The sequence below is a fragment of the Lutra lutra genome, chromosome 11 (genome assembly GCF_902655055.1).
Source record: "Lutra lutra chromosome 11, mLutLut1.2, whole genome shotgun sequence".
In the NCBI taxonomy this organism is placed as follows: domain Eukaryota; kingdom Metazoa; phylum Chordata; class Mammalia; order Carnivora; family Mustelidae; genus Lutra; species Lutra lutra.
The window spans coordinates 1,463,889-1,484,910 of NC_062288.1; the positions used below are offsets into that span (position 1 = coordinate 1,463,889).

The window sequence follows — 21,022 nt, forward strand, 5'->3', positions numbered from 1 at the left end:
TCAGGGCCTGTGGCTATACACAGCGGAACCAGGCTCGCCGTGTGCCCGATACCCGACCATGCCTGTCAAGGACGCCAAAGCCCGTGAAAAGTATAAATAGACACACCTTGTCTGGTCAGTTTTTGTCACCAAATGAGTTTGCCCCACACTTACAAAAGAGAAGGAAGATAAACTAGATTTCCAGAGACTTGGGGATTTGGGAATTCTTCATAAGCAATTATGGAGCTGGAGTGGAAAAGTAATTGGGAGCAATGTGCCCACCAGCAAGGGGACCGGACGAAACCACTGCGTTGGTTCACACAGGGGAACCCAGTGGGGCCACTGCCACGAGGACTGGGCAGGTCTACACGGCCCCATGAATAGATCTAACGTGTGTAGCCTGCGAAACTCGCGAAAGCGGATGTCAAGCATGATTCCATTTACGAAACATTTTTAAACCTGAGATAATACTATATATTGTTTACATATAGATACATGGAATTAAAGTTTCAAAACTTGCACGAAGAAGACACACACCGAGTTGGAGAGACAGGAACAGGTCACACCCACGCTGCCACATGCCGCCTTCAGCTTAATCATGTCCTTACCAGTCCGACCTGATGGCCAGAGGAGGTCCCACTACAGGCACCCCCGTGGGGACAGCCTCTCCCAGACCTGAGTGGGAGGACCTGTCGGGGACCCCTATCAGGGGACACGCATGGCCCTGGGGTCATTCTGATGAACTAGTGTCCACTGTGGGGCAGAGAGCTGTGAAGGCCACTCTTGGAGGAATGTTCGAAGCCGTAGTTGACGTAGGTGCTGCTGGAGGTGGATGTCGGGCCTGGGTGGCTCGGGCAGGAGGCCATCCTGACCCTGGTGGCCTCTTCCATCTGCTTCTGCTCCAGCACTAGAGCTGCGTTGACGTCAGGGCCTGCAGGGGAACAGCCACAGAGGACTACGGTCAGGGGGGCCATGGGCTGAGCAGGAGGCTCCTCGCTGCCCTGAGTCGGTCAACGGGAGGAGGAACAGCTTCTCTTAGCAAGCAGGCCTTGCTGGGTACAGCCACAGGACCTTCCAGGAAGAAAGGAGACAGGGATGCACAGGTAGGCGGGGATGTGCTCTGCGAGATAGAGCGATAGGATTGGTGCGGTCGCCTGCGTGGGAGGCCCTGCTGGGCTGGGAGTGCTGAGTGCAGGGGTCGGGGAGGCCCCGTTCGGTGCAGGGGGCGGGGCTGCTGTGTGGGAGGGGCCTTGCTGGGGAGGGACTGCAGGGGCGGAGGCCAACTGCAGGGGCGGAGGCGAACTGCAGGGGCGGGGGCGGGGCCGCTGGGTGGGGGGGCCCTGCTGGGCTGGGAGGGCAGGGGCGGGGGGCGGGAGGGTCTGCCCGGCGCGCAGGCGCCTGGGCGCTCACCCAGGTAGCTGAGGACCACTGGCAGCAAGACCAGGCCGTGCAGCAGGCCCAGCACGGTGATGAGGAGGTTGAGGCGGAAGAAGAAGATCTGGATGAGCTGCGCCTTCGCCAGGCCCAGCACGAGGATGCCGGGCAGGTTGGTCATGGCCACGCCAGCGAACACCTGGGGGTCACAGGCAGGCGTGAGGCCAAGCAGGCGGCGGGGCGGAGGGGGGAATGGGAGGCGGTGGGCCCACTCACAGCGCTGCCCATGAAGACGGTGGCTTCCTTGGCCCTCTCCAGCCGGGTGGGCCGGGTGCTGACCGCAAAGGCACGGGTGATGTGGGACACGAACTCCACGGAGATGCCCACCGCCTAGGGCCAGAGAGGGGCGTTAGGCGAGCGAGAGCCAGGGCACGGGGTCTCCGGAAGGCAGCGGAGTGTCTGGCGAGGGCGGGTTACCGTGACCAGGTTGATAAGGGACACAGCGTTGTAGCTGATGCCCCACAGGGCCATGAAGCCCACGGTGTCCACGAGGATCATGATGATGGAGAACAGGTTGAGGAAGCCCGAGCGCAGGTCCATGCCCAGCAGCAGGCAGCAGACGATGAAGGTGGGCAGCAGGCAGATGGCGAGCATGAAGAGGCCCTCGGGGACCACGTTCAGGTACTGCTCGTAGAACACGTTGGTGATCCTGCGGGCGGCGGGGCACCGTCACGCCTGGGGCACATGGCTTCCGGCGTGGGCTGCGCCCACCCCTCACCCCTGCTCTCCCCCCGCTCCCCTCCGGGCCTCACGTGTAGGGGAAGACCTCGAAGGCTGGGTCGGTGCCGGGCACCTGCCGCAGGTAGGCGGTGATGTTGGCCGCCATCGCCCGCGACGCCCTCAGAGCCTCCGTGTAATCCTGCGAGTTCCGCAGCGGCTTGTGGTAGGCCATGAACCGCGAGGCTGCGCCCGAAGGGGACAGGGGGCAGAGGAAGGGCAAGGTCAGAACCGGCTCGCTGCAGGCGCCCTCAGACCCCGGGGCACATCCGGGTGCAATCAAGGTTCGGAGGCCACCACAGTGGAACATTCCTCCATTGTGAGCAAGGGGCCCAGCCTGCGGGTTTCCCGCAGCAGCCCGGCAGTCCTTCCTACTCCCCGGGGAGCCCCAAGCCCAACCTGCCTCTGCACAGTGCACTCTAAAGACGCCTCCCAGATAAACCCACATGCTGTGTTCTAGGGCTTCAAAACATGCCTTGGGTTTTTCAGACTAAGTCAATTACTTTTCCAGCGTGTATCCTCCCAGAGGGAAGATCCAGAAGGGGAGACAGAAAGGCGGGAGCCGTTCCGCTGACAGGGTGAGGGCAGGCTGTGCAATGGTCATCCATTTAGCCCGCTGCCCACACCGGTGGTGGTTTGTGCGTGTGAATGAGGGGTGTGGCTGACCCCCCCAGCACGCGAGGAGTTCTGGAATATCCCGCTGACTGAGGATTTGGGGGAGGGGAGAGGGGAACAGGGCACACAGGGGTGAAGTCAGAGAATGTGGAGCCAGGTACCACGGCCTCTGAGGACAGGGCCAGTGGAAGGCTCCCCAGGAAGGAGGAAGGGGAGACGATCCCAGGTCGAGAGGCTCTTCCCAGGGGCTTGCGGTGACCCCCGAGGGCCGCTGCTTCTGGCCGTCCCCACCAAGTGAGGCCAGGCTTACCTAAAATCTGGCCATCGTGTCCCAAATGCACGGAGGTGTTATACGCCGCCAGTCCCCTGCAAGGCCGGAGCAAGGGCTTCATCAGGGACCTGGCCACCCTCGAGGGCCAGCTGTGCTCCCCACCCCGGGCTTACCCTTTGGGACATTTGATGTTCGGGGGGTCGCTCAGGAACCAGGGAAGGTACTTCTGGAACTGCTCCTCCGAGGGCCGCACAGGGCCGAGCGTCAGGCTCATGCAGTTCTTCAAGCAGGCCAGGGAGTCTGCAAAGACGGGGGGACTCTGGGCAGCGGCCCCCCAGCCCAGGCCGGGCGGCCCCCCGTTCCCATGCAGGTCCCCGGGCACTGCCGCCACCGAAACACACGACGCACGTGTAACAGGTGTGCTCTGGTGGAGGAGGGGCTCCCCTCTCGGTCACGGAAGCTGCCTGCAAGTCTAGCAGGTGGGAGAGCCAAGCGGGGGGCCAAGAAATGACCCCCCCGCGGTCTCCCCTCTCCGCCGACAGATGAGACTCCTCTGAGGCCAAGGCCGCATGCTAGGTGCGGCTCTCCCTCCCACCCGCGTGACCGCAGCTCGGGGTGCGCTCACCCCCGCACGTGCCCCAAGCCCATACCCCCACCCTGACTGACCCTGAGAGAGTGCGGGAGGGGCAAAAAGGGCCTAGCCATGCTCCTTCCCTTGCCGCAGCTTCCCAAGCGCTGGAAGGCCGGGCGCCCCCAGAGACCCTGTACTCACTGACGGTCGAGGGGCAGAATTCGCCTTTATTAGGCCCATAGATGTAGAGGCGGCAGCAGGAGGACGGGGTCAGCCAGTCGATGAAGTCATCCACCCAGGAAGAGGCGGGGATGGCCAGGTATGACCTGAGGGCCAGGGGAGAGGACGCTGAGTGGGGGCAGGACCTGGCAGGCGGGCAGTGAGTCCTTCCTGCAGTGCCCCCCACCCCGCAGGCATGGGGCAGCGGGAGGACAACTGCGTGGGGTCAAGGAGTCTGGAAGCGGGGCGGGGGACACCGACAGGGCTCGGCCGGGGCACTCACTCCTCGGGGAACTCGGAGGCATATTGTATCTTCTGGGTTAAGGAGTAGCTGTCACATCCCGCGCTGGAGCAAATGGCGTTCATACCCGCTTCGCTGGAGAAGTTGTAGCCCCCTGTGGTGACAAAGTAGACTGGGGCCCCCACCTCGAAGTAGCGGTTCAGGCTGAAGAAGTAGTCCAGCAGGTATGAGTCCTGGAACAGAAGACAGTCCCGGGGCTGGGGCCTGACTCACCCGCAGGGGCTAACGGAGGCACACGCACACTCACAGAGGCTCACACTCATGGAGGCGCCTACACACTCACGGAGGCGCACACTCACGGAAGCACATACACACAGAGGCACGTATAGAGGTACATACACACTCACAGACACGCATACACACACACTCATGAGATACACATTCACGGAGGTACATACACTGTCACAGAGGCACACACTCACAGAAGACATGCAAGAGGTACGTCGTAACAGACACGTGTGAGAGGTACCCGCACAGACGTCCGTGCCCACACAGACCCGCGCCCGCAGATGCCCGCACCCACAGAAGTACACTCGCAGTCACCTCGCAGAGGGGTTCGGTCGGAACTGTACCCACAGAGTACACACTCAAAGGTAGTCACATCCCTGCGTGATCACAGGGACACACACAGAGCACACCCACGTAGGTGTAGGCACAGAAGCACACATGAGCACACTCTGACACACCCACACTCAGGTCCTGCTGCCCCTTCCCATTATCTCCTTTCTACCACAGCTACAGTCTAATGAGCTGCTCTGTGACCGTAGCCCACATGCGTGTGCACCTGTGAATGTCTGCCTGCACACCGGCAAGGCCGTGTGTCAGGTAGCTGCCTGATCTATTCCCTTCCCCTGAGTGGTGTCAGAGAAGATTCCATAGAAGGTACCAGGCATCTGTCCCCTGACCTGGGCAGCCCTGCGCAGGCAGCACCTGTCTGATAGAGCTTGGAGCTCTGGGGTCTGCTGAGGGCTCGCAGCTCCCTGGAGGAGGCCAGGAAGCTGAATCGTGATCCATGCCAGCGGCCTTCAGCTCTCAGCATGGTAGTGGCCAGCCGGCCACGTGCAGGCACTTTGCACACAGCTTGCGGGGTCCAGTGTGGGACATGAGGACCCCAGCCCCCAAAGATCACGGATTTGCATTCTGACCACTGGCCGCTGCTCTGACCTCAGTGGTGCAGAGTCAGGCTGCTGCTGTCAGCTCCCCTTCTTGAGCTGGCGCGATTGTCGAGGGGTCTAAGTGACTAGTGACGGGTTTATTAAGTTGCCTCTTCATGTTTTCCCTTTTCTCCCTTTTGGCAGCCAGACATATAAGGAATGGGACATTCAAAGGCAATCACAAATACAAGTGAAGTCACCACACTTTACCCGGGCAAGGCTTGGGCTCAGAAAAGATCTGATAAGACTTTAATTTTACAGCTCAGGCTAATCTCCAGGACAGAGACACCGGCAACAATCACATTTTTTTAAAGCAAGCCCCCAGGGAATGGGGAGAATCTGATCTTTAGAGTTAGCAGACGGTAAGACTCAACTGTCTATTTCTCAACAACCGTCACAGACACACAGTCAATCAGGGAAGTATTGCCCATACCTAGGAACGAGCACTCATCAACAGGTGATCTCAAGAAAGACCAGATGGCAGATGCATCAGACAGACACTTCAAACTCCTGTCTTAGGGATGCTCAGAGAGCAGCCGGACAAAGTGTGAGCACACGGGAGCACTTAACCAACAGAAAACATGAAATAGAACCCAGAAAAGAATTTCGGAGCTGGAAAGTATGAGGATTACGTGAAAAATCCTGGTCATAGATTATATGATCTTTTGTACGTGAAACTCTAAAATTCCACTCCAAACCCCTTAAAACTAATAAATAAATCCAGCAAGCTTGCAAGTTACGGGATTGACGCACAAAAAAAATCAGTCACATCTCTCTACACGAGCACTGACTAGCCCAAACGGAACTAGGGAAAGCCTAATTATAATAGCATGAAAAGAATAAAGTACTTAGGAATTAATGGTCACGCAAGGGGTGAACGGCTACACACTGACAGCCACACAGCAACGCTGAAAGGAACTAAAGGACACACCAGTGGGAAGATATTTGCGTCCGTGGGCTGGAAAACTGACTATTGTTCAGGCCGCTAGAGAGTCTCCACATTCAGTGCAATTGGTCCAGAACCCAATGACCTTTCTTACAGAAACAGAAAAATCCACCCTAAAATTCACAAGGGACTCCAAATAGCACAGACAATCTTTAAAAGAACAAAGTTGGAGGACTCGGGGCGCCTGGGTGGCTCAGTCAGTTGGGAGTCCAACTCTTAATTTTGGCCCAGGTCATGGGATCCAGCCCTCATTAGACTCCACACTCAACAGGCAGTCTGCGTGGGATTCTCTCTCCCTCTGCCCCTCCCCATACTCGCTCGCTCTCCCTCAATAAATAAATCTTTAAAAACAATGTTGGAGGGGCGCCTGGGTGGCTCAGTGGGTTAAGCCGCTGCCTTCGGCTCAGGTCGTGATCTCGGAGTCCTGGGATCGAGCCCCGCATCGGGCTCTCTGCTCAGCGGGGAGCCTGCTTCCTCCTCTCTCTCTGCCTGCCTCTCTGCCTGCTTGTGATCTCTCTGTCAAATAAATAAATAAAATCTTAAAAAAAAAAAAAAAAAAAACCAATGTTGGAGTGCTCACATCTCCTGGTTTCAAAACTTGCCACAAAAATACAGTAATCAAATCAGTGAGGTGCTGGCACGGAGACAGACACACAGACCAACCGAATGGAGGAATGAGCCCAGACACAAACCTTGGCATATATGGTGACATGGAATTTGACAAAGGAGTGAAGGCCATTCAGTGGGGAAAAGGAGTCTCTTCAGCAGATGGTGCTGGGACAACGGGGCATCCACACACAAAAGAATGAAGTTGGACCTTCAAAAATATACACAACTATAGCAGCCACGTCCACAAGTGCCAAACTGGAAAGAGCACAAATGTCCATCGACAGATGAAAGGATAAAGATGTGGTCTATACACACAGTGGAATATTACTCAGCCATCAAAAAGAATGAAATCCTACCACTTGCAATGACATGGATGGAACTAGAAGGTATTATGCTAAATGAAATAAGTCAGAGAAAGACGATTACCATATGATCTGACTCCTGGATTATAAGATACAAAACAGAGGATCACAGGGGAAGGGAGGGAAGAATAAAACAAGATGAGATCAGAGAAGGGGGCAAACCATAAGAGACTCTTAACTCTAGGAAACAGACTGGGGGTTGCTGGAGAGGAGGTGGGTGGGGGGAAGTGGTAACGGTGATGGGCCTTAAGGAGGACACGTGATGTAATGAGCACTGGGTGTCATATGTAACTGATGAATCACTCACCTCTACCTCTGAAACTAGTAATATACTGCATGTTAACCAAATTTGAGCTTAAATTTTAAAAAATAACATATACATTATATATATGTATGTAATTACATATAATTTTGATTATATGCTATTAAACAATTATCAAAATATCTGTATCTCTTTACAAATTTTATACAAAGATTTATACTCTTTCTAATGTGTTATCTCTTTTATATAAGGACATTTTCTTCTGTGATTAGCTTTTACTAATGTAAAACTTGCTTTGATTTCTGTGTGCCTCATCCTAGTCAGATAATAAAGTGACTATACAATCTATAAGAAAAACAATTATATAAGGAAGTGTTTGTGACACAGGTATGATAATTTTTTACATTAAAAAAGTAATCACAATAAAAAATTATACACAACTTTAGGACACCTAAGTGGCTTGGTCAGTTGAGCGTCTGACTCTTGACCTCAGCTCAGGTCTTGATCTCGGAGTTATGAGTTCAAGTCCCATATTGGGTTCCACACTGGGTGTGGAGCATATTTAAAAAAAAAAAAAGGAAAAATATACATAACTATGTACAAAAATTAACTCAAAATGGATCCAACACTTAAGAGTTGAATTTCTAATACCCTTAGCAGAAACATAGGAGAAAAGCTTCAAGATCTTGGATTTGGTGATTATTGCTTAAATTACACCAAAAGCCCAGTGAACAAACAGAAAAATAGGCAAATTGTACTTTATGAAAATGAAAAACTTTTTTAAGGTTTTATTTTTAAGTCATTGCTACACCCAGCATGGGGCCTGAACTCACGACCCTGAGATCAAGGGTCACAGGCTCCTCCAACTGAGCCAACCAGGCACCATGACAATTAAAAACTTTCATTCAGGGCACCTGGGTGGCTCAGTGGGTTAAGCCTCTGCCTTTGGCTCAGGTCATGGTCTCAGGGTCCTGGGATCAAGCCCCACATCAGGCTCTCTGCTCAGCAGGGAGCCTGCTTCCCCCTCTCTCTCTGCCTGCCTCTCTGCCTACTTGTGATCTCTCTCTTTGTGTCAAATAAAAAAATAAAATCTTAAAAAAAAAACTTTCGTTCATCAGAGGACACTACAAAGAGAGTAGAAAGGCAACAGATATGAATGAAGGAAACATCTGCAAACCATGTATCTGATAAGGGATTCTACCCAGAATATCTAGAGAACTCCCCAAATTCAACAAAGAAACAAAACAACAACAACAAAAAAAAGGAAGCTGTTTCAAAAATGGGCAAAACACTTGAACAGACATTTCTCCAAAGAAGACACACAAATGGCCAATAAGCGCATGAAAAGGTGTCCAGCATCACTGATTATCAGGGAAAGCAGATCAAAACCTCACTGAGATACCCCTTCACACCAATTAGGACGGCTGCCATCAAAGCAGAAAAAGAAAAAAGCCAGAAACAGCAAGTGTTGGCATGGACGTGGAGACTTCGTGCCCCTGGAGCGCCATGGCGGGGGTGTAAAACAGAACAGCTGTGTGGGAAACAGTATGGCGGTCCTCGACAAATTAAAATTAGGATTATCATCCGATCCAGCGGTCCCACCTATGGGAACATATCCAGAAGAACGGGAAGCCCGTTCTGGAAGAGACAGCTCTGCATGCTTGTTCACAGACTCAGTCCCACCTGCTCGAACATGGAAGGAACCCGTGTTGTAGCAGACACACAATGGATAAACAAAATGTGGTGTGTGTGTGCACGTGAAAATCCCCAGCCTGGAAGAGGAAGGAGCCCCCAACCCATTCCCGCGTGGCTGACCCCGGAAGACACCACGCTAAGTGGAAGGAGCCGCGCACAGAAGGACACGCTGTAGGGTTCTGGCTCTGGGAGGTGCTGGGAGGAGTCCAACCCACGCTGACTCAGCACCACCTGCCAAGCCCCTGCCCCCAGCCCTGTCCCTGACTCTTTTGAACCCCAGGGGAGTGAGGCCACCAAGCAGGCTCACCTTGGGCAGGGCCAGCTCCTGATCCAGCCCCACGCTGATGTGGCACATGAAGTAGAGCCCCACTCCAAACAGGCCCGTGAACAGCAGCAGCTGCGGGGAGGGGGGATATTCTGAAGCTGGGCGGACGTGAATTCAGCCGCCCCGGGCATGAGCCCCACGGGGCCCGGGCAAGCCATCAATCCCTTCATGGGCGGCAGGACCAGGCGCCAGGCTGAGCAGACCCTCCCATCCCCCTGCCGCACCTCCCGCCCCGCTCACCACGACCCCACGCGTGACCCGGTGCAGCAGCAGTGGGACATAGAACTTGCGGAAGAACCAGAGCAGGAGCCCCTCGCTTTGGTCAGGCGGGGGCAGCTTTGGGGCGCCCACGCAGCAGCAGACATCCAACCGGGAGGCCTGGAAGGAGGCAGACCCTCGGGATGGTCCCAAAGCAACCCCCAGAACTGCCTCCCTCCCGTGGAAGTGCCTCCCCAGGGGACGTCCCAGAGTGCTTTGTAGTTTGTTTTTCTGTCTTGATTAAACACCTCTAAACTTTGCACTGTCGCAGAAACGCTAGCTCCCTCATCTCATTTATGTTTTTTTACTCGACCTTTTGTACTTTGCAGGTTTGATTGTATTCCCCTAAACCACCTTTCCTCTGGGGCCCTGGGGGCTTCATGCCCACACAGCGCAGCACCTGTCCCTGCACCCAGCCCCTCTCTCTGAGCCTGCTCTGTGAAGGCATGAGGCTCCCCCACCCCCATCCCTGCAGAGATGAGCCCGAGCAGGTCCCTGGGTCCTGCACCACCCCTACCTCCTGCCTCCTGCTGTCCAGAGAAAGCAGGGCCACAAAGGCGGACACCTGGAGCAGGAAGTCGAGAACGATTGCAAAGCCGGAGGTCAGGGCGAAGGTTCTCACAGCTGGCATGGGGGTCAGGGCCCCTGGAGGGTGCAGGGGTGAGTCTCAGGGCAGGGTGTCTGCTCAGAGGAGCGCAGGGAAGGGGGCTGCCCACCCCCAGTGCCCCCAGCCCCCCTGGCCGCCCAGGCTCACCGAGAAAGAAGCAGATGGCCTCAGACAGGCTGCAGAGCAGCATACTGGGGGCCACTCTGCCCAGCGCGCGGCCGATGTGGGCCTCTCGCCGCTCCTCGGGCCTCCGAGGCAACCTCTGCATGGGGACATCAGGGGCAGTGTCCAGAGCCAGCCATGGGCAGGGAGCTGGCCTGTCTGTGCCCGCGCTCTGCCCGTCAGGAGCAGAGCCCACCAATGCTCTTTGCCTCGTCCACTTATCAGGGTCTGGCCCAGACACATGCTTGGCACGCTTTGGGACATCCATAGCCTGCTCCTTCCAGCAGGCCCCTGGGTCCCTCAACGTCCGCCCACAGGAGAGGCAGATCAACTCGGATTGTCCATCCGTGGCATGCCACGGGGGAGGCCGTGCGGTGCCACGTGATGCCCCGCAGAGGGCATGGCGGCCCGAGGGAGAGTAAGTGCAGGGGACACGAGCATCATGAAGATGACACGGAACCGTCTGTGGTCTATGTGCCCATGTTTGCCCACGCATGAGCAGAGTCAGCCCGGCCCCGGGGGCTGCAGGAGCCCCCCGCCCTCTCACCTGGTACTCCAGAACGAAGATGAAGATGTTGTCGGCCCCCACGGCCAGCACCAGGAAAGGCACCACCTGAAGGATCACCAGGGAGGAGGGCACCCCCAAGTAGGAGAAGAAGCCCATGGCCGCCGTGACTGCTCCAATCACCACCGCCACCCCGCCCAGGCCCAGCGTCACCTTGGAGTCCACCTGCAAGGGAACCAGGCTCAGCTCCAGGCTGCCTCGCGTGGTGGGGTGTTCTAAGGGTCAGCTCTGCAACTGCTCTGGGGGCCGTCCGAGAGCAGCGCACCTCCAAGAAGCGTTACCCCTTGGGGAGCCCCTGTGGGGAAGGTTCTGGATATCCTGACAAGCCGAGCCACCCCACCCTGCCCTCCCACCCGCCCCAAAGTCTCACCAGCACTCGGCGCCAGCTGGAGTAGCTGCCCAGGGCCAGGGAGATGTATAAGAAGATGACGATGTAGCTGACCCCAAAGATGGGCAGGTCCTGGGCCGTGGTGCGGTTGATCTCGTCCTCCAGGGAGCGCTGTGGACACACCCCGCCAGCCCCGCTGACCCAGGGGCTTCCTGAGCCCCAGCAGGGCTGCGGTCCTGGCCTCCCAGATGAGCGAGCCCAGGGCTGTTCAGGAGGGGAGGAACCCACCCGAGCCCCGCCCCGGGTCCCCTGCCCACAGAGCCAGGGACTCTGAAACCTACCTCCGCCATGAAAGTGACCTGGAACCTCCCAGCTGTCTGCCGCTGGAAGGCTCTCATCTCCTCTAAGAAAGCTGCCTCCCAGAGCTTAACATGGGCCAGCCGGGGGTCCCCAGGTTCATAGTTGTTGAGGGAGAAGGTCATGATCAGGGCCTCCGCCTCAGAGTAGTCCTTCCCTGGGATGCGAAATGCTCAGCTACCCTCCTTCCTCACCTCTGCTCCCCTCCTCACCCAGCCTCCTCTCCCTCACGCCAGCCCATCCCTGTCTCCCCTCCCCCTCCAGCCTCACACACTGCTCCCCTCCCTATCCAAGTCATGGTCTAACCTCTCCACCTGACCTCCCTCTCTCAGCCAAGGACCAGACCTGTGAACCCAGGCACAGACCAGAGGACCTGAGGGAGCGGGGGGAAGCTGAAGGAGGTGGCAGGTCCTCGGTCCCTCCAACCCCTGCTAGGACCGGCCACCCCCAAGCAGCAAGAGCCCATCACTATTCCCTCCCACCACTGCCCCTGCCCCATATGGCCCCGTCGCTGGCCTCCCCCAGGGCCACTGGGCTTACCTTTGTAGCCTCCCACGGCAAGGAAGGGGAAGACCGGACCTCCATAGTCAGCCATGCAGCTTAGGGCCAGGGCTGTGCCGTCCTTGAAGGTGAGTGGGGCACTGGGGGCAGAAGGAAGGACCTTTCCTGACCCTGTGCCTATTGCCAGGCCTGGTGCCAGCCCCAGGCTGCCAGCACTGGCATCTGACCCCATGGTCAGAACCGTTTCTCCCAGTAAGATTTCATGCGACCCAACTCACAGGGGACCCTCTCCCCGCACAGCTGCCCAAGGCTCTGGGCTAAGGGCTGCACCCAGACAAGGTGGGTGGGCCTCACACACACAGCCCCCGGGGGGACTTCGCCCCTGGGGTCAGCACACATAGCTGCGCGGGCCTCGCACCGCTCAGCCTCCTCCCTCGCCAGCCTGGAGCCCTCCAGGCCCGAGTTCAGATCCTTCTTTCTGCGGACAGGTGAGCAGCCCGGGGCCTCAGGCACGTCTCTACTGAGCCTTCCTGCAAACACATCCTGGGCACGGGGATGAAGCGTTCTTTGTGAGTACGTCCGTCGCCAGCTGTCCTGGGCATGCTGGCTGCCTGGGACGTGGAGAGGCTCACGACACCCTGGGCCTGTTTTCCTGTCTCTGGGTTAGGCATCATCAGCCACTGGAGAGCTGCTGTGAGCTTCCAAAATCAAAATCAAGCCGGCGTGAGCTTTGGACCCGGGGCCAGAGCTTCCTCCCCAGCCCGCTGGCCAGGGCCAAGCACAGACTCTGGGAAGCGGCCCAGAGCGTGGGCTTCCCCGAGGGGCAGGGCTCTGGGTCTCCCTCCCCTAATCCAGTGGTTCTCAGTGTGGCGTCAGGGCCCAGGGTCTGCAAGGCCAGAACTAGTCTTATAACCGCTAAGATGCTGTTTGCCATCCCCTCATTTGATCTCAATATAAGGGGTACAGACGGTTCACCAACACGGCTTCAGGCTCCGTATTGCAACCGACAGCCAGGACAAACCCCTGTTGACTCTGGTGCAGAGGCAAAGCTAACCCAAGCCCGTGGAAGGCTGTTGGCAGCCTCCCTCCCTCGTCCAGTGCATAGGGGTGAGGCCGTGCATTCTCACTGGGCTCCAGACCAGGGCCCGGCTGGACTCTATCTAGCGAGACACTGTGCCACTCTGTGGATTTGCGATGCGCTCGGCACTGTTGTTTGTAAAGAACTAACACAGATGTTTTCTTTTCTGTTCTGCTTTCTCATGTGGGAGAGGTCGGGGTACTGGGTCTCTCCAGACGCTGGGGGGACCCCTGTCCACTGCAGCCTCAGACAGCCTCGGCCACTGCCTGCCCACGCGCCGCCCTCCAGGCTGGGGTGGCTGGAGCCTTCGCTCCCAGCCCCAAGGCCTAGCAATCTCCTTAGCTTCCTGGTTTGCCCCGCGGCAGAGAGGAGGCAGCTGGCCCTGAGCCCCAGAAGCGCCAGGCTGTGTGGCCGTCTCCTGCCCAGGGGACACCCAGCCCAGGCGTGCAGAAGCTGAGCTAAGCCCCAGCCCCTGCCCTGGCCCAAGGGCACCTTGCAGGGGACCCTGCTGGCCTCCGGGGCCTGTGCGGAAGCCCACGCACGCGTGGGGCCGTCACATCATTCTGTAACACACAAAGCAAGGACGTGCAAGGATGCCACTGCTCTGTCCGAGTGGAGTGGAAGCCGGGAGGCCCAGATGGCCCCGTGCAAATCTGCAATAGCCAGTGAGAGCCCACGGAGAGAGCGGGAGGGAGCTTGGGGGAGACGTGGAGAGAAAGGGGGTGGTCTGGGTCTAGGTCTGAGACCCAGACACGGAGCCACCTGGGAGCCCAGTGGCCGCGAGGCCCCGGCGCGCACAGCAGCCCCAGCTGGGGCAGGCTGCGGGGGACTCACTTGACGCAGTAGAGGAAGTGGTCCCTCCAGTCCACCTGGGAGGTCTGCCCCGTGAGTGTCTGGTTGGCTGTGAGCAGCAGGCGCGAGCGATTGCTCTGGAAATACTGCAGGATGCTGTTGACGCAGCAGTCGGAGAGACTGGCGTTGTGCGGGTTGAGGGGCGCGAAGCAGACATCCTGCAGCGAGATGTTGCGCTTCTCGGTGGGTGACCACACCTGCAGGTGCCGCAGCCTCTCCTGCAGCTCCAGCAGCTCCAGCAGGAAGTCCAAGGCCAGGATCCCGCTGAAGTTCTTGGGCCCGAGCAGCAGGGAGTCATAGTGGTAGCCGGGCTCCCCGGGGGCCGTCAGGATCACCTGGTTGGTCCGGAAGAAGGGGCCGAAATGCTGGTCGTGGAAGGCCTTCTCGCTGCGGGCTTGGCTGCTGGGGGCCGACCACAGCTCCACGGGGTCCGTGGTCAGCTGCACAAAGGCCAGGCCCCCCGACAAGGCCACCACCACGGCGATGGACAGGAGGAGGACGGTCAGTGGCCACGAGGCAACCCACGTGCCCCAGGCCTGGAAGCACCGGCTAAGGACAGTGTGGGTAGAGAGGCTGAGTCTGTCGGACAGGCTTGTGCCTGCCTTGGGGTCCGGTGTCTTGTCCCGGCGGCGGGACGCGGCCAGGCGAGTTGCCACCAGGAAGGCGGTGAGCAGGACAAGCACAGAGCAGAGGAGGATGACGAGGACTAGCCCGCCCGCCATCTGGCCCAGGTAGAAGGTGGCGTCCAGGGCCTGGGGCCGGGCGATGACAGGGCAGGATGCGGCACAGTCCTGGCAGGAGCAGGTGGCCGTGCTGTTGCCCTGGGACACGTTGCAGGGCTGGACCTCCCCGTTCAGAGGCTGTAATCCGCTGCCGGGGTCCTGGCCAGGCTCCAGCAGGTGGAAGGTGATGTCCAGGGGAGCCAGGCCGTTCCCCGTGTCCCCCTGGAAGTTGAGCCAGCGCTGAGCGGTGCAGAGGGCGGAGCCGTACACGCCACACATGGCGCCCACTGCCAGCGTGGCGGCCGCGGGGATGCGCACCCGGCTGCACGAGTCGTAGGTCCACTGCGCAAAGTCCTGCTGGTAGAAAGCCTCGTAGGCCACCACGGCCGGGGGCTGGCCACCCCCACCCCCCGCCACGCGGGTCACGTTGATGAAGAGGCTCTGGTTGGGGCTGCAGGTGTTGTGGCAGTGCAGGTTCACGAAGTTGTCGGAGCAGGCGGGGCATCGGGTGAGCAGGGCCTTGGTGACCGCCAGGCTGGCCTCGAGGGACACCAGCTGCTTGGAGGAGCAGCAGGCATACGTGGAGTTGGGCCCCGAGTAGAGGCGGGGGCAGATGCGCCGGAGGAGGTTCAGGTGGTTGCCGGTGACGAGCACGGCACGCGTGTTGGACAGGCAGGACACATTGGACAGCGGGGCCAGGCCCCCGGACAGCTCCGGGTTCCTCCCACACTCATCGTAGAAAGCGCAGTAGCCGGGCTGGTGGATGGGCGTGTACGGCTTGCCCTGGGCCTACGGGCAGGGCGATGTCAGCACGGGCCCCCTGCCGGGCAGCACCTCAGGAGGCTAGCGGGCAGCGGGGGCCGAAGGACCTGGAGCCGGGGCAGGCGTGGGGGGCACTGCTGAGAGACCCAGGGAGAGGTGGGGCCCCTCCCACAGTGTCTGGAGGACACCCCTGCCAGGCCACAGTGGTGGGGTCTCTGGAGATGCAGGTGGCCGGACACACCTGCATTTCACAAGGTCACGGCGGAGGGCAAGGGGACAGGTAGGGAGAACGGGGTGGGCTGGGGGACCCCTAGAGGGTGCTGCGTGGTCCCACTGGGACACTTTGGCCCCTGACAGGTCGGGGGCTGAGACCAAGTGGCCTTGCCCTTAAGACATGGTTGCTTCAAAGGTGGCTGCCATCTGCCTGAGCCGTGGCCCATACCCAGAGGCCTGGGGCCCTTCTTGGAGATTCTTGGGGCCCAAAGCCTTCGCCCGTCCTCCCAGATGTGCAAGTGACGGAGAAACTTGAGGCAAGCACCCCGGAATTACCCGGCCCCCAGATGCTAAATCCTCGTCAGGTGATCCCCCGAGCCCACCCCACAGCACCCCGGGATGGGAGCTTCCCTCAACCCTCTGCTCCCACCTCAGGCCAGGACATCCACACGCACCACGGATGGGAGGCACTCCGCCACCCCGGTCCCCAGGACCCCCACCCGCACCCCTCCTGGGGCTGCCTGGAATCCCTCATCCCTCCAAGCCCTCCTCACTGTGGCCACGCAGCCCCCAACACATAGTCCCCTGGGGCCGCGGTGGTGGAGTGGCTGTGGCCGCCCGCACCTGGACTCACCAAGTGCAGGAGCAGTGCCCACAGCAGCCAGCTCCTCGGGCCAGCCTCTGCCATCCCAGCGCGGGAAGAGGTCCCAGGGCAGTGGGGCTAGGCCACAGGGACAGCTGGGGACAGCCAAGGGCTGGCTCTTGGAGACCCACAGTGCTTGTCGAGGTAGCTCATGTACTGAAACTCGGGGTGCACAGTGAGGCGGGCTCCCCGTCAGGGACAGCCTGGCCTGACTTGGCCGGGACCAATGGGGCTGAGCCCCACACCTCCCATGGCTCTCCGCTGGTTAATGATCCACTTCTCCTCCCTCCTGCCCTTGTCCCCGTCTCTCCACAAGCCTCCCAGTGAGGTGCTGGGGTCTCCCTTGGGCCCACTTCCCAAAGCGAGAGCGGGCCATCCGAACCCCACTCAACACCTGCCCCTGGCCTGTCCAGCCTCAGTGCCCCCCTCTACCCAGCCCCCTCTTGAGACCAAGCCAGCTGGGGCCAGGACACACCCTTGCACTGTCAGCCTTAGCAACAGTTGTTAATTAATATTAACAACCTGATAACAGAGGGGACAGTTAGGGGTGGAGTGACCAGTGACAAATGTCCTCCTCTGGGCAGAGGGGGAAGATCGGCTACCCTGACAGCACACAGAGTTCCCAGATGCCAGAGCCCAGGCCCTCCTCTGCCCGCCCCCCTCCGTCCCGTCCCGACCAGGCCAGGCCTGTTCACGCCAGCCCTGGAGGGGCAGTGTCACCGGGAGCCCCATGCAAACAGCGCAGGTGCACGGGACTCACCTTCTGCTCCCTCCCTTGGACTCTCCCTATCACCAGCGGTCCAGACCTTGGCCCCGCACGGAGGCTGAGCTGATAAGAGAGCCTGTGCGATCACCTTCTGTGTGGCCGCCCACCCCGTGCAGCAGCAGGAAGAAGCCTGCTATCTCTAACCTACCACCGGCTCAAGGACCCTGGTCTGACTCAGAGGAGCCACCCCAGCTGTGCGGGGAAGACAGAAGCCGAGGGGAGCTCAGGCCCACCCTGAGTCAGCTCTGAGTCAGCCTCGCGTAGAGAGAAGAGTCAAGGGCCCCAGGCCCTCTGTGTGCAGCCGCCACTGTCTGGTCCCCCTTTGGGCCCCGCCCCCATGTGCCCCGCTAGCGGATGTGGAGCCTCCAGCCCCCCTCAGGGCTTCTGTCCCTGCTCCTGGATCTTCCCCCAGAAGCAAAGCCTGAGACGGGGATGTCACTGCACACAGTTTATCACAGGTGACCCAGATGGCCCCAGCAGGGATGCAGGGATGAGCCAGGGAGTGGAAGGAAGCCTGCGTGGTCTCCGGGGTCTCAGCTGACACACGCCCAGGCCAGAGCAGAAGACGGACGTGCTCCCCACAGTCCGTGCGCGCCCAGGCTGTGTCCTGCAGAGCGACGTTATCATGCCTTAGTTTTCGGTTCGTGACTTTGTGCCCAACTGTTAGCTCCTCGATCTCGCACTGATTCAGACCGAGATCCTGGAGATCAGATTAGGGGGCCAAAAGGCGCCAGGCTTCTGTCCTGCGTGCCAGGCCCGCGGGCGCTTCCCTGGGCTAATCTGGAGTGTGGTGATTAGCAGATCGCACTGGGCACTGGTGGGGGAAGGGCTCGGATGGCCGACACCCCAGCGCTGAAATGCTTTCCGCTGACACCGGCGATACCTAAGCACCCCGGGCAGCAACCTCGCCGTCACCGTGTGCCGTCTCTGCTGTCAGGCTGGACGCCTCCTTTCCCATTTTCCTTTGAGACGAGGGACATGGGGTCATGGGCCCGCTCTGGCCCAGAGAGGGGTGAGCGGGTCTCCCGGCTCAGAAGACGGCGCAGGGGAGAAGCCTGCTGGGGTCCGGGTGGCGGATGCTGGGCAGCGGGCCCCAGGCCATCGGAGAGTCCACGGTCTGGGCTGAGAGGCGGGGGTTGGGCTGCAGCACTCGGCCAGCCTGGCACGACCCCGGGCTGGGTGTGCGGGTGACGCTCTGACCAGCCCAGGTGCACTGTGGGGACTCCCTGGGCGGCCGGCCTGGAGGGGGAAATGTGGGGTCTTGGCACCTCGGGGCAGCCTTCGTCTTCCTGTTGTCAGAGCCCCAATGCTGTGTGCGAAAGGACTGTGTCCGCCGTGCAGGGGAGAGACGCTTCCCTTCCCTCCCTGCCTCCTTTGCAGCGGGCCGTGGTCCTGTGGTCCTGTTCTGGCCAGTGTGATGCCTTTTTTTCTCATGTGTCATTTTTTTGGAGCGGTCCCCTGTTTGCAGGAGATCCCACCCGCCCCACCATGGGCCACAGCCCGTTACTAACCGCGTGTGTTAGTGGGGCACTTTTGCTGCTGTCTATGACCCAGGAGGGACAGGTTACTATTAAGGCGAGTCCACGGTTTACGTTAGAGCTCACCCTTGGGGAGCTGTGGGATTTTACATCGTATAGAACCCGTCTCTCTGCCTAAAACTCCCGCACTCCTCCTTTACCCATCCTGCCTTCCCAAAGCCCCGACCACCACAGCTCTTCGCGCAGACGTTTGTTGGCAAAACACACACCACAAAACTCACTGTCTCCACCGTCTGAAATTCAGCACCTTCGCACTGTGGTGCCGACATCACCACCGTCCCTCTTGTAAATAGGAGCTCTGTGCCTGCCAAACCCCACCTCCCCGGCCCCCCGAGGCCCCCGCTCTGCTTTCTGTCTGCACGATTCTGAGCACCCCAAGTGCCTCACGTAAATGCCACCAGGCAGTCCTTGTCTTTCCTGTGACTGGTGTATTGCACGGAACGGAAGGTCCCCGCGCTTCATGCCCGCTGGAGCGGGTGTCTGCAGTTCCTTTTCTAAGGCTGAACGCTGTGCCATGGCGTGGACAGACCAGGGGCTGCCGAAGGACGCCCGGGGCTTCCACTGTTGGTTACTGTGAATAATGTCGTGACCATGGGTGTGCTGCTTGCCTCCCAGACCCTGTTGCAAATCTTTGGGGTACGTATCTAGCCATGGAATTGCCAGATCAATTGGAAACTTTATTTTTAACTTTCCAAGGAGCTAGCCTACGGTGTCCCACAGTGGCTGCAGCCTTTCACACCCTCACTTTTTCACACCCTCTGCATGGGGCTTGCCGCTGTTTCAACGGCAGAGGTCCTGATGTCCTCATCTGCTGATCCCTGGAGAAAGGTCTCTCCGAGATCCGTGTCTAGTTTGCAGTCAGACTGGGTGTCTTGTTTGGTTGTTTCTTGTTGCATATAGGCATTGTCTATAAAATCTGGATTTGATGCTTTATCAGAGATGTGGTTTGCAAATATTTTCTCCCGTTCTGTAGGTTGCCTTTTTACGCGGTTGACAGCAACCTTCGAGGCACCAAATTTTAAGATTTCACCGTGTCAGATTTGCCGATTTGCTAACGGTGCCTTTGAAGTCATAGCCAATGACTCACTGATAAATCCCATGTCACGAAGCTTTTGTCCTGGTTTCTTCTAAGAGTTTGTACTCTAAACTCTCCTTTCTAAAAAGTGGGTCGCATGCCCAATGTGGGGCTTGAACTCATGATCCTAGATTGAGAGGGGCATTCTCCACTGATGGAGCCAGGCAGGCACCCCCAATCTATGACCCAGCTTGAGGTCAGTTTTGTATATGGTGTTAGTAAGGGCCCAACTTCATTATTTCACACAATGGATATTCACTTTTCCAAACATTTCATGAAAAGACTGTCCTCTCTCCATTGAAAGGTCTCAGCACGCTTCTCAAAACTCATTCCACCATATATGCAAGGGTTTGCTTAGGAGCTGTTCATTTGGTGCCATCCCATTTGTCTATATGACTGTCTTACGCCAGCACCACTGTGTTCATTACTGTATATTTTTTAGAGAGGGGGGGGCAGTGGCAGAGGGAGAGAGAGAATCTTAAGCAGATTCCACACCCAGCACTGAGCCTGACATGGGGCTCTATCTCAAGACCCTGAGATCATGACCGGAGCCAAAATCAAGAGTCGGATGCTTCACAACTGACCCCTGATGACTCTATATTTGTGTTAAGTTTTGAACTCAGGAAATGTGATGTCTTCCAACTTCATTCTTTTTTCAAGATTTTTTTTTAATCTATTTGAGGTCCCTTGAAATTCCAATATGATAGATTTTTTCCATTTCTGCAAAAAATGACATTGGGATTTTTTTAAAGATTTTATTTATTTATTTGACAGATAGAGATCACAGGTAGGCAGAGAGGCAGGCAGAGAGAGAGAGGAGGAAGCAGGCTCCCTGCTGAGCAGAGAGCCCGATACGGGGCTCGATCCCAGGACCCCGAGATCATGACCTGAGCTGAAGGCAGAGGCTTTAACCCACTGAGCCACCCAGGTGCCCCGACATTGGGATTTTGATAAGGATAGCATAAAATCAGTAGCTCACTTGCATTAATAACAATATCAACTATTCCAACCTGTCCATGAATACGGGGTTCTCTTCCAGTCCATCTCCTTTAGTCTCTTTCAGCAATGTTTTCTCATTTTTGGTCTAGAGAACTTTCACTTCCTGAGTGAATGTAATTCCTAAGGATTTTACTCA

At 58.1% G+C, this 21,022-nt stretch overlaps 1 protein-coding gene across 1 annotated transcript; it reads right to left on the bottom strand.

Annotated features, from left to right (window-relative positions):
- Positions 1-403: 403 nt before the first annotated feature.
- NPC1L1 (NPC1 like intracellular cholesterol transporter 1) lies at positions 404-16,766 on the bottom strand. The gene is made up of 19 exons (XM_047694741.1): positions 16,500-16,766; positions 14,151-15,679; positions 12,278-12,378; positions 11,722-11,894; positions 11,423-11,551; positions 11,035-11,217; positions 10,473-10,587; positions 10,236-10,363; positions 9,701-9,838; positions 9,443-9,532; positions 4,090-4,280; positions 3,789-3,913; positions 3,190-3,316; positions 3,056-3,111; positions 2,166-2,316; positions 1,831-2,062; positions 1,630-1,743; positions 1,390-1,552; positions 404-910 (listed from the first exon to the last, which is right to left on the bottom strand). The coding sequence occupies exons 1-19, from the start codon at positions 16,551-16,553 to the stop codon at positions 723-725; spliced, it is 3,987 nt and encodes a 1,328-aa protein (XP_047550697.1). The 5' UTR covers positions 16,554-16,766; the 3' UTR covers positions 404-722.
- Positions 16,767-21,022: the final 4,256 nt, after the last annotated feature.